The sequence below is a fragment of the Patagioenas fasciata genome, chromosome 9, assembly GCF_037038585.1.
Source record: "Patagioenas fasciata isolate bPatFas1 chromosome 9, bPatFas1.hap1, whole genome shotgun sequence".
NCBI classification, from domain to species: Eukaryota; Metazoa; Chordata; class Aves; order Columbiformes; family Columbidae; genus Patagioenas; species Patagioenas fasciata.
Genome location: NC_092528.1, coordinates 26,055,259 through 26,068,506, shown reverse-complemented (window position 1 = coordinate 26,068,506; position 13,248 = coordinate 26,055,259). Strand labels below are relative to the sequence as shown.

At 54.4% G+C, this 13,248-nt stretch overlaps 1 protein-coding gene across 1 annotated transcript; it reads left to right on the top strand.

Annotated features, from left to right (window-relative positions):
* The first annotated feature begins 8,135 nt into the window (after positions 1-8,135).
* Positions 8,136-10,348, top strand: LOC136105309 (receptor-transporting protein 3-like). The gene is made up of 2 exons (XM_065845010.2): positions 8,136-8,392; positions 9,489-10,348. Exons 1-2 carry the CDS (start codon positions 8,211-8,213, stop codon positions 10,048-10,050), a joined length of 744 nt encoding a protein of 247 aa, XP_065701082.1. The 5' UTR covers positions 8,136-8,210; the 3' UTR covers positions 10,051-10,348.
* Positions 10,349-13,248: the final 2,900 nt, after the last annotated feature.

The following is a 13,248-nucleotide window of genomic DNA, read 5'->3' as shown; positions in this document are numbered from 1 at the left end:
ATCAGCCAGAGAGTGCAGCTCACGGCATGGTGCTCAGTACAACTTTCTGGCTGCAAACTTCCGTTTTCCCTCTTGGAAGTGATGCTGAGGCCATGCCACTTGCCAGAAACCAGAACCGAAAGATGCAACAACTGCTTGAGAGGGGAGAAATCCCAGTAAGGAGTGGCTTTGGAGTCAGCAGAGACCTGGCAGGAGACCACGAAACCCAGCGGAAACCGAGAACAGTCACTTGCATATCACACTTTGGTGGTACCGTCAGCAGGTTTCTTTTTCCCTTACCCCCAGTAAAACCAGCGCAGCCTTGTGGGAGGCAGCCCAGTTGCTGGAAGAAGGGGTGAGGCATGCCAGGCACTGCAGTTTGTCCCCTGTGTGGGCTAGAAAGTGCTTGAGAAGCCTCAAGAGGGGACCAGATAGGATGCATATCCACCTGGGATGGCTCTCACCCTCTCTCAGAGCAGGACAGTGGATGCTGTGGCCCCCTTCAGTCCCCAGTAGCCACCACAGGCAGTGCTGTAGCTCCCACAACATCCACTTTGGCCAGCAGCAGCCCTGCTCCGTGCCCCGGCAGAGCCCTGCGGTGGCCGGCTGGGCTCAGCTCACCCGGAAAGCCAAGGCAGGAGGCAGCCGCAGCGGGCGAGAACTGGAAGCTCAGTCAGCAGTTTTGTTTTTGGCTTTCCCGTCAGATGCGATATCAGTGAGATGGTAGGCCCCACTTCATATTTTCCATCCTGCCTTTCGGGCAGCAGAGCTGTTGGGTCTTCAGCCCTTCCTGCACCCCCCTGGCTGCATCTATGGCTCCTCAGGAATGGCTGGGGCTGGGTCCCTTCCCCTCTCGGTGGATGGTGGTTTGCAGCTGGCTGGAGCCTCTCAAGCCATCCAGTGAGGCTGGAGGTGTAGCAAAAGTATCTCCTTCTGCCGTTTGCAATGGGAGAACACCCAGCCTGCAGCAGCACCTGTGCCGCTCTGGCTCCCCAGCAGCCTGTCTGCAATCCTGCCCCTGCAGGGAGCAAGGCTGGGGCCTGGGGATGTGTGGGAGGAGTGGTGAGGATCCTCCAAACTGCCAGACATCATCTCCTATCCCTGTTTAGAGGACAGGGTGCCCAACACTGGCAGAAACCCAAGCTACACTCCCCTGTGCTGGACACAGCACTGGCTGTGCTGGCCAGAGCAGGAGCAAGGCTGGGATGAGCTCAGGATGGGATGCAGGTTTCAAGCTCCCAGCTGAGCATCCTCAAACCAAGCAGTGCCCTGAGATGGGTGTCAGCCCCCACACTCCAGCATCCCACTCAGGGATGGGGAGCCAAGAGCATTCATGTGCAGGAGCTGCTCTTGTCTTTCTGTGCAAGGTAGAAGAGAAGCCACCCACGGTTTTGACTTTCCCTCCAGTGTGCTGATAGTAGTTCAGTCTTCCTGGGGTCACTGCGCAGGATCTGGAGGAAGCTGTTTTACCTCCCATGCTGAGAAGTCCCCAGTTCTGGCTTTCCCAGCTCCACCTTCCCACATCCTTCCCATGCCCCTCACTCCATTATCAGAGGTCCCTCTGCTTTTGCCCACCACTGCACCCATACCAGCTGGCTGCCCTTTATTTGCACCAGCTGTCAGGCTTATGTCCCTTTTCTCCACTCTGAATTCAGCGAGAACTCAAATTCACTTCCACCTATGATGCTAAGGTTTGCATCAGGCTTTCTGGGGAGTTGAGCTGACATCCTGAAGTCCTTTGGCTTTCCTTGCCTCCACAGAGGAGAGGCTGGGTTGAGATGGGCTTGGTACGGTTTTGGGGTACATCCTTCCTGCCGCAGCTGCTTTGTTGGCTCTGTAGGGATGTGGGTGGAAGGGTTTCAGTGGTCATTGGTTTAGGCTGTGGAGAGGAGGCGTGTTGCAGAGTGGTTAGGCAGACCCTGACACCTGGCTCTGGTTTTAAACCTCGCTACCTGCAGCATCACAGCCACTGGGGCTAATCCCTGTGCCTCAGAGCCACTGGCAGCACAAAAGCAGGACCTCAGCATCCCATTTTGGGAAAGATGAGGCTCACAGCTGTGCAAGTGGGAGAAGAACAAGACCCTGTAAAATTGAATAGCACCTGGACCCAACTCTTCTGTGCTCTCAGGATATACCATCACTGGGAACAACTCCTGAAAGGCCAGAGGAGACAGGGCATAGATTTGGGCCTGCCCATCTCATTCCTACCAGCATTGTTGATGCAAATAAAGGAGAACGCTTCTGACAGCCCCTTCCCCTGTGGTTTGTGCTCACAAGTGCACAGCAGCCAAACTGGGAAGGTTCCAATCTCCCCCCCTACCCTGTATCACCCCAGAGCAAGCATGACCAGCCTGGCTGTGCACACTGACGTGCAAGCCCACACAAACGCTCATGCACACACAAATGTGCACACAACTCCCCACGCAAATTTGTGTGCATACCCCCAGATTTGCACAGCTACTGTGTGCCAAATACATGAACACCCCTGCAGACACACAGCCCCCCAGATCCTCCATCCACATGCTGTAGCTCCTCCCACACCAGGACCTGGGTACAGCTGAGGGGTTGGCTGTGGTCACCAAAGCTGCTGCATTTCCTGCACATTGTGGTCTGGCAGCTACAGCAATTGCTTCCAACCACAGACCAATACCTGGTGGTCCCCCAAGGAGTGGCTGCCGCAACTGACGGTGCCAAAACGCCATGTCAGCTCTGAAGAACTGCATGCAGCTGGGAGATATAGAAAGCAGAGCTCCAGAAAGCAGAGCTCCTCTCCAGACCCATACTGGTGCATTGCTGATGGAGAATGGCCAGAACCGTCTGGAAGACCTCAGAAAGCTGGGACTGATCCCTATCAGCATCTGCAGGAAGTTGCATATACACCTTTGACAAGAAAACCCACCCTACACAGGTGCTTAAGAGCTAGGCTGGCTCCTTATATAGTCCAGCCTTGATTAAAGGTGATTGAAAGACTGTGTGAGCAAGCACCCCTTAAAGAAACCTGAGCCTCAAAGTGCGTCTCAAGAAAACTGGGCAGGCAGACAAATATAGAGATGGAGTCCTCTCCTGCTGCTGGTGGCACTGTCTTTGAGGTGAACCATGTCATGGAGCAGCAAAGCACCACTCTTGCAGAATGGGACACTGCAGATGCTGGGGAGGAGAAGGGGTGGCCAGGTCGTGTGGCAGTAAGGTCCTCTACAAGTGAGCACTGTCTTGGTCACTGCGAGGTCTCAGAGCCATGTTTTGGTTTGAGAGAGGTTGGGCTGCAGGTGCTGCAGCAAATCTGTGGGTTATTTGGCCACCAAGTTAATGGAATGATCTGTAGGTGGGACCGGTCTGGTGTGGGAGCATTGCCTTGGCTTTGACTTGCTGGGAAAGTGACTGTTGGTCCTGGAGGATCTGGGTGTTGGGATGAGCTGGTGGATGCCATGGGTGATTGGTGGGAGGGACCCCTAACCACGGCCAGCTTGCACAACCCTGGTGTGTCCAGAGGGGTCCAGGCCCACAGCATCTCCTCCGTCCTGTCCCACCGAAAGCCTCACCCTGCCTGTTGCTGAACCTGCCATAGGTTTGCAGAACATCTGTGTTTCCTCCCGCCGCCCTCATGTTGCTTTCTCTGGTTTTGCTTTGAGTTGGCTCCAGGGTTTCTCCTTCTTTCTTCTCCTCACTTTAGCAGGTGGTGCTACTCGAGAAGGATGCTGGCAGGCTGGATCCTGGGGCACCGAGGCAAGCAACGCAGCCTGTGCTCCCCAGCCAGGCGTGAGCTCCCAAGAGCAAACCCACCACCCATGGCACCAGGACAGAACCTTGTCAAAAGGGACTGAGCTCCCTCCTTACCCCTGGAGGGGCCATCACAAGGCCCACCAGATGAACAGGAGCCCAAACCCATGTGGGGTGGTACGTGCTCACATCTTCACAGCCACCTCCTTCTTTCAATTTCTCCCCATTGCTCAGCATCCCTCTCCATTCCTGAAGTCCAGGGGACACTGGGGCAGTGACCCCTCTCTACAGTCCAGTCTTGGCATATGTCCATTTCCAAAGGGTCCCATTTACCTCAAATCCACCCTGGGACAGGTGGACCCTCTAAGGGCTTGATTATGAAGACAGTTCAGCCTGGAAGGGATCCTACAGTCACAGAATCACAGAATGTTAGTTGTCACTTGTCTCTAGAGGTGGTGGGTTTTGCCATGTCCTAGGAGGATACAGATGCCCAATTCACCGTCTGCTTCAAGGAAGGGGGAAAAAGAGGATCCAGGAAACTGCAGATGAGTCAGCTTGCCTCCGTACCCAGAAAACTGCTGGAACAAATTAGTAAGGCCACCAAGCAGTAAACACTGAGAGGGCAGCACCGAGTCTGAGAACACAGATTTACCAGGAACACATTATGTCAAACCACCTAATTTTCTTTTCATTAGGGTGACGGCCTGGGTACTGCAGAGAAAGCAGGAGCGATGCTATCTTTGTCCTGCCTTACATGACGTTCTCATAAGCAATGGAAATTGGAAATGGGAAATTCTGCCACTATGAGTGAATGGCTGCCCAGGAAACTATGTCCTATCAGCAGTTATCAATAGCTCATGATGGCATTAAACAGGGGTTTTCTGGGGGAGCATGGCTCAAATGAAGGCAAAATGTTATTGAGGGAACGGTGTAGGCTCTGTCTGGAGGAGGGTTAGAAATCAAATTCACCCTGATAACCTGGAGAAAAGAGTAAAAATTCCCTGAAAGGATTACTGATGGAAAAGACTTGGGCATGTTTAATGCAGGAAAAGATGAGAGAAATCTTCATGGTGGGGGAAAAGAGCCCTGGTATAAAGCAGTGAAAGACAGAGAAGTGTTTAGGGTTATGCCCTGTTGCTGAGATGGTAGTCCATCTGTCTTGCAAGCCTTACTGTGCCCACAGACACCGCATTCCAGCTGCTGAGGGGATGTCCTGCCCTGCAGTCCTGCCTGGGAACCAGGGTTGGATGTCCCTTTCTGCCCCTCCTGGGGACTGCTGGCAGGATGGAGCCGCCTGGGTGTGGGGTGACCCCAAAGGGAAGGTATGGATGTCCCAGCAGGGATGGGGTGCACGTGGGCCAAGCAGGACAGTGTGGGCGCTTTCTCCCTGTGCTGGAGGGGTAAGTGACGAAGAAGCTGACACACAGTGAGAAACGGAGAGGAGGATAAGGAACCTGGGAAAACTTCCTCCTCTCGCCTGGGTGGCTCACCTGGGGGTGGGAGATGAAGTAAAAAATAATTTCAGGCTGTGCAAAAGCAGCAGGGAAATTACCGCCCGGGCTGCACCTTGTGTTCGCCTCCTTCACGCATCCCATGGAGGAGCCATGACCAGTGTGGCAGAATGGAGACGATTGACAGGGTCTGTCCCCAACAGGTCTGGCCAGCCCAGTAGGGTCGTGCCGAGACTAGGACAGGGCTTGTCCCCAGTCCCTGCCAAGGCTGGGCTGTGCAGGGACCTGTAGGAGCAGCTTTTGTTTCCAGATGGGTGCCGGTAAGCAGCAAGGTGCTGGGGCAGAGCCGGGAGGTGTGCATGAAGTGGAACAGGACGTCAAAGCAATTTCAGTTCTGTGGGTGGTTCTGGGAAAGTCCCTTTAGTAAAAGCAAGTCAAAGGCTTTAATAGAGGGACCAGCGCTGGGCTCCTTCTCAGAGATGACTCGGAGGGCTCGGCGCATCGTGAGTCATGATTTGAGTTGTGTTGCCGTGATGTAATGGGAGGCTGGTTTCCATCAGAGCCGGGTGTTGGAGACAGGGGCCTTTTCCCATGCCAGAGGTGCCACCAGCCCCCCAGCGAGCCACGTGTCCCCCAGCACAGGCAGTGCTGGGAGCAGTGTCTGCCCTGGGGGGGAGCATCCCTCTGCCCTGCAGCCACAGCCTCGGGGAAGAAGGGCTGGGCTGAAACCACAGATCCCCCAGATGAAGTGATCAGTTTGTTTGGGTGAATATGAGAGTGCCAGGAGAGAGGGCTGCCTCCCTGGGGGCTCCTCCTCCTCCTCAAAATAGCTCAAGGTGCCACAGACACTACTGCCCTCAAAATAAAGGGGAGATGTCAAAAACTTTAGGTTTTTTTCCTATATTCAATCGCCCCCAGGCAAATCTCAGCTCCTAACACAGAGGGACCCAAGGAGATGTCACCCTGCTGTGGATGGCTCATCACACCATGCTGTGGCACAGCGATGTTAAGCACTGCACCGTTCCAGCTTTCTGCATGAGATTTGCTGCTCTGAAGACCCCTCTGTGGTGAGGTGCATGAGGGGATCTTCTATAGCGAACCTATAGAAATGGGGGCCCTGTGCAAAGGAGTTGGGGGGGTAAGGGAGATCTGCTGCTCCGTCTCTTCCTCTCCATGCACTGGTGCAGAGCCAGGGTTGTCCCCTGGTCTGCACCTGTGAGCACTGGAAACACTGGTGGGATGACCTCTCCTTCACCATCCTGCTTGTAGGGCGCTTCCCCAGTCCAGGTGGGACCCCACGTCCTCATGGCAAGGCTGTTGGGCAGACAGTGACTCAGGTCCTCTCCAGAGGTTAGGGCTTTGGCAGCTCTCCATAAGGATCCTGTAGACTTTTGATTGGCTTCTGTGTTTCCAGGAAATCACCTTTCCTTCCTTCTAGTCCTGCTTCAGATTGCAGCCTCAAGATTTATTTAAGGGTGAAAGGACCTCAAAGCAGGGAAGAACCTCGAAGCTGATGATGGGGTCTGCCCAGGGACCTCATCACACCTTCTGCTCTCACAGGAGGGGCAGCACATGTTGTGAAGGTCCTGCAGAGCTCTTGATACTAATGATTTGTTGGCTTTTCCCTTCCAGCAGTGAAGATCAGAGGCTCCCTGCCAGCCTGTGGTTACTGGGACTTATCTATGTTGTCTGTCTTCCTCTTGGGATCTGGAGGATGAGCCTGATGTGCTGGTGACTCTTCAGACCTCACAGCTGCTGCCACCTGCTGCTGGCAGCTGCCGTGCCCCTCTTGTGAGGCCACAAGTGCCATCACCTATATCCTCAGCAATCCTGCTGTCCCAGCTGGCTCTGGGGCAGGACCAGCTGCTGGAACTGCTGTCTGAGGGACCTGGGCTTTTGGGGTGTCAAGCCAGAAAAGGACATACTTCATTTGAAACCCACGTGAAGTACTTTAAGCCCAATGCTTAGATCCTTTTGCTTTTTTTCTTCTTCCAAACAGAGGTCTGTCCTACTGCAGGCTTTAATATTCCACAGTCTTTGGATTAAACCCTCTTGCTTCTGGGAGCCTGAGTGCAGCTCTGGGCATTCAACACAAGGAACTGCTATTACTTTCCATGGTGGCTTCATCCTCAGCAGCCACCCAGCACATTTCCTCCAAGGCATTCTGGGGCGTTTTGTACCCTCTCTGTATGTGGGACAGTCTCCTCTGAAAGTTTCATGCCAAATGAGATGGTTTTACTTCCATGGCAAGCTGAGCTTGTTTTGTCAAGCTGCAGATCTTCCTCTAACTTAAGACCAGTTATCATTTGGCATCTTAACTAAGCTGCTCGCTGTCCTCCATTGCTCTCCATGGGGTGTCCTAGGGAACCCGCTCCTGCAGAGGGGTGAGCTGGGGGGCAGAGGGCTGCAGGCAGCCCCGGCTATGCTGTTTATACCTTCCCTGGGTGCTTTCAGCACAGAGCACACCTTGGCTCTTTCGGTTTTACGTGTGGTGCCGTCGTCCCCAACTTTCCACCCTGAAGTTTCATATCAGGCCTTTTTCTGCTCGAGTTGGCTGAAAGTTGCTAAAAACAGCCCGTGCTTGGTGGCAGCTATCGAGAGAGAGATAAGGTTACCTGCAGCTTTATCAGCTGCTGAGTCCTGTGTTTTTGGTGGGTTTCGCTTCCGTTATTTCTACACTGGGTGCAATCTCTGCTGGTTCACCTCCCACTGCTGTGACAGTGATGGGCACAGACGTCCTGGCATGGGGTTTGGCTGCTTTTCCAACCTCTTTGCCTATGGATAGAGCAGCATCATGAGACCGTGGCTTCAGCAGGGTTGGGGGTACATGTGTGGGCCTTGGAGATACCCACTTTGTCCTTGCTTTGGGGGACTTCTCACCTGGCCAGTCTCTGGTGCAGTGTCAGCAGAGCCTGTTGACACAGGGATAAGGATGGGGCGGTGCTGCTCACACGGGAGCAAAGGTTCCTGTCCCCGAGCACAAAGACATTGTGCGAAGAGGAAAAGTTTGGGGAAAAGTAAGTTGCACACACATGTTGGCACCCAGAAGCTGCAAGTTTGACCATGGTGACTACCTGTTCTCCAGCTCCAGGTGGGACCATGAAGACTTGGCAGGACATTTTTGCAAAGAAGATTGCTGACATGGGCTTAACAGAGCCATGGACGCTTCAGAAGGATGATACCATGCAGGTGCATGTCCTCAAGCCTGGATGGAAGGAGTTTGTGCAGCGCCGTGCACTCGGGAGGTAGGGGACTGCTGGATGGGTCCCTGTGGGAGCAGGGCTGGGGCTGATGGGTTGCCATGCAGACCATTGCCTTTCCCAGAGTTTGCTTGCAGGAAACAGCTTTTGACATGGAAAGGGCAGTTTGGAAGCAGGTGAGGCTGTGAGAGGTTTTCCCATTTTGTTCCAAGCTTGATGGGTTATTGCCAGACTAGAAAAAAATCATGGCAATTGGAGGGGAGAGGAGTGCGACAGGTCCACAGGGCTGAAGGGCTGCTGGTGTTTGCCCAGAGTTTCTCCATGTGGGTGTCAAAGAGCTCTCCCAGTGAGGAGGGGTAGTTGCACCACGCTAGAGGCGAATCTGCTGGGTTTGCACCCAGAGGATGAGGAGAAGGAGAGCCACTGTCTGCTAGGACACAGGGCGATGCCTGAGCAGTCCCCGCATCTGCACCAGGCTAAGGGGTCCTGGAGCAGAGAGAAGCTGTGGCTCTGCATTGCTGGTGAGAGGCCCCATCCCAACCGCTTCCACCCTGAGTAGGATCCTGGGTATTGACCAGAGACCTTGCCCAGGTGGCAGCAAATGTAGACCTTAGCTCCTTGCAGATTGTGCAAAATGAACAGTTGCGGGCTACGTACCTTTCCACTCTTCAAAACATCTCACCTGCCCTGCAGCCTCCACCCACACCTTCCTTCTATTTTTCTTGGGGTTTTTTTGACTTCCCCGGACCTCGGCTTGATGTTGGCTTCCGCTGAGCCGTAATGAGCCAGCATGGGTGAGGGAATGAAGCCCCAAATAGACCTGGTGCCTGATGCTTCTCTCCCCAAAGACCCCTGCTCCTGGCAGTGGGGCTGGGATAGGCTAGGAGAGGAGACCAGGGGGGTCCAAGCAAGCAGCATGGCTCCTAAAATATTTAATGCTGGTGCCAGCCCTTAGCTCACATCTGTGTTGAACTACTCAGACTAGCATCATGCTGTTACAAGGAGGACTGTTTGGTGTAACGCTTGCATGAGGGAAGTTAATCCACCAGCCCTGTCTGCCCTGGTCCCCACTGACTCCACGACAAGCCGCTGGCTCGATGCAGGCAGCCCAGGATGAGCTGGTCCCCTCTTGCTCTGGCAGGTTTCAGTGCTCCCAGTGCTTTTATGAGTGGTCTTCAGCCAAAGCACACATCCTGTTCCACATGCGCCGGCACCGGGGATGGGGCATGGTGTGCATGCGAGTATTTCGCCAGGCGTGCAGGCGCTGCCCCAACCCACAACTGGAGGAGCCCGAATTCAGCCTGGAGACCACAGAGAGGCTCCTACACAACCTGGTGCTAAAGATCCTTGAGTACTGCTATGGTGTGCACGTCCAGACCTCCAAACTCCTGGAAGTTGTGGTGGACGCACTGGTGGCGGGGCCGCACGACAGTGCCCGCTGCGAGGGGTGCCAGCTCGGCATTTGCAGCAAGGCAAAGCTGGCCACGGTGTCAGATGCCTGGAAACCCTTGAAAGGTATGGACAAGACCAGCACCCATCGCACCCCGAGACACCAGAACACAAGGCCCTATGCAACTCCAACCCACCACTCCTCAACCACCACCACCAACTTCCCCTGGAAACGCTGCTGCTGGATCAGCATCTCTTTGATCTGTATTTTTGCAGTAGTACTCTTTTCCCTGCTTCATTTCACCATACTGTAGTGGGAGCTGTGGCTCGCAAAGAAGAACAGGCATGATGGGGCCGGGGAGGGCTGATGCAGTGCCTGGAAAATTGGGTGCCCAAGGTCAGCCCTTGCTCGTAGCATGGCAAGGCTTCACCAGCTTGAGAGGGGATGGGGACACATTGGCGTGCCTCAGCCAGGCACCTTGTCCGAGCCTTGGGGAGCCTGGTGGGTCTGACAGCTTCTTACGGGTCATATTCTGCATGAGGATGACCCTCAGCTGCCCCATGCAATGACTGGATTGTACTTGCAAGAATAAAACCAGCCCTTTCTCCTCAGCCCTCTGCATTTGTGCTTTTTAATTTCTCCAGAGCCTCTTCTAAGTACCTGTGAGCAGCTCAGAGGGAAGCTGGGGGCTGCCTTTATCTACCAGCTGGGCTCAGCTTTTGGGGAAACACATCCTGATGCTCTCCTGCCTTTGGCCTTGGTGGAGCTGGGCACCCAAGGCAGCTGAAGGGCACCTAGAGCTGGAGGTTTGCAGCAAAGTTACAGGGAGCAGATGTCAGTGGACACTGGCACCACACACTGTGAGCTGGTGCAGCTTGCACAGCATCAAGCCCAGGCTGCTCTCCTCCCTGCTGTGTCCTCCAGGGCCTTTTACACTCCTCACTGTGGGTTTGCTTTTTTTTTTTTCTGGTGTAAAATTCTCTTTCATATATGCAACCTGAAGGCTGTTGGTTAAAAAAAACCCCAAATAACAAGAAAAACCTGTGTGATCCAGGGACCATGTGGGTTCTGTTTTTTAAGCCGTCTGTCCAGCTTATCTCACCAACTCTCCCCCTTCCCCAGCATCTTCCCTCTGCAGCCTCTGCAGCCCTGGCCGCGGAGCCAGCAGATGGAGCTGTGAGATCTTCGGCACTGCACTGGGAAGCACTGGAACCAGTGACTCGACAGCACTGGGAAGAGTGAGGCGTCCCCAGATGGGGAATGCCCTCCCCCTGAATCCCTGTACACAGCAGGTCCCCCAAATCATCCGCTATGTGGATATGGTCCTGATCTGTGGATCTCTTGCTGTGATTTCCCCGTCTTGGAGCACTGGAGAGGCACACACAATGCAAATTGTGGGTTCTCAAACCCCTCCTGGCCCCCATATCTGCCTGGGGGACAGTGATGTCATAGCAGGAGACTGGGGACCAGCATGGTGCCACCAGCAGGGACTTCCCCAGGAAGGAGAGCCAGCGTGACTGGTTCCCCTCGAAGTGAGTATCAGTGATGTGCTGAGTGTTTTTGGCTGGCAAACCATGACTGATGGAGTGCTTGGGACCCAAAGGGTCCTGTGCCTGAATGGACCTGTCCTTCTGGAGGAGGATTCTCTTTGCTCAGCTACCAGAGCTGAGGTTCTGCTGGGAGGAGGAGGCTGACCCTTCAGCCTGGACCAACTCCATTCCCGTCTGCACAGCTCTCCCCACTCTGGGAGCAGCTCGCCCTCTCCATGCTGGCGTTATGTCATAAAACAGAGACATGGCCAAGTTTCTTACTACCATTGCCCATAGCCCTCTTCTTTCCATGCTGAGGTTTTCCCAGCCGCAGTCATCATATCTGGCTGTCTGCAGCCTCCCCAACCACCCAGCTGCTGAGAGGGAACTCCCTTGCCTTTGCCTGGGAAGCCAATCGTGGTGGAGACCACATCCCTGACAGGGGTCCATATTTTCGTACTTGTGTCTCTGCTCTTTCACAAGGGCAGAGCCACCCCTTGCTCCCCTGCAATGCCCTCTGCACACACCTCGTGCTTCCCTACCCACGGCCCCATGTGCATACACTGCTTTTTCATGGTTCTCTCCCTGATGTTGCCTGCTTACCTGCCTGTCTCCTGTGCATGCATGTCTGGAGCTCCTCTGCCCTCTTTGTCACACAGCCCCTTCATCCCTTACCCATTACTTGGAGACATCCATGCATACGGGGGTTTCTCAGCCACAGCCTCATTTTTGGGCTCCTTCCAGGATGACCCGCTCTGATGTGCAGTTGTGTCCATCTCCCACTTGTTTCTTAGCAAACTGCCCTCCAAGCGCTGCTCTTCATGGCTTTTGGTAATTTTGGAGCCCAGAGTAAGTCTCCATGGCTCTGCTCAGCAATCAGGGATGGTGAGGGGTGGTATGGGGACAGTGAGCCCATCCTGGGGAAGGCAGCTGAGGGATGAAGGATGCTCTCTCTCCCCATGGGTCCTGGCCAGGTCCCAGCTGTCCCCCTGGCCTGTCCGGGGCTGGACGCTCCCACAGCTGACTCACAACTCACGCCTGGCCCTAACATGCAGCCAAGGATGGGCAAACCTCACCCAGAGACATTTTGCTGGCCTTTCACCACAGCCAGACTGATAAATTGCTGTCTTTGCGCTTGTCTCCCTGGAGAGAAGCTCTCACCACTGTTGCAGGTCGCGAGGTGCCAGCAAATGCAAAGCCCATTGTTGTTGCTCTCACTTCTCTCCTCTCCTGCCCATTCCCAGCCCTGCAAGCAGCAGCCGCAGCGGCCGCGGGCAGGAGAGGTTGGCACTCAGCAGCACAGCAGCATGGTGAGCAAGGGACAAGCGCTGGGTTGTGTTGGGGATTTCCCAGCAGAGCTATTGACGGGAGGAGGAGTATTTATGACTGATCTATTACAAAGCAGCAATATTTTTTAACCTTCCCTGGAGCTGTCTAGGCTCAGATCCTACAGATGATGGTTTAATGCTCAGGGGACCATGTCTCAGTTTTGCTTTTTCTCTCTCAACCCCATCATCCCTCTGATGTCTGTGGAAATGTTAGCAGACTCGTGAATGGCTGAGCTAGACCTGCTGCCCTTCTCCCCACTGTCAACCCAGAGGAGCCTGGTGCTGTTATTTCAGTTCTGTGCCATAGAAAAATAGGGATCAATAACCCAGCTCTCAGCCCTGGATCCAGGCACATGGTAGGAAACAGCGCCCATGATTTTAAGCTCTCTCCGAAGGCTGGGTTTTCACAGCCTATGGTGCAGAGCAGAGATGCCCGGCAGAGCTGTGTGCCTGCCTCAGCTCCCGTCCGTGCTTGCTGCACAGCCTCTGCTGCGAAGACGTGTTCCCTCAGTGCAACAGCTAGTGGGGAGGGGCTGGTTTTTCACCCTTTTTAAAGCAAGAGTCACATAGCCGTTATTTTTTCATTATGTCAGTTGGAACCACATTTGCTTGCTATTCACAGTGTACAGGTTGCTGCACTCTCCTCCTGCCACC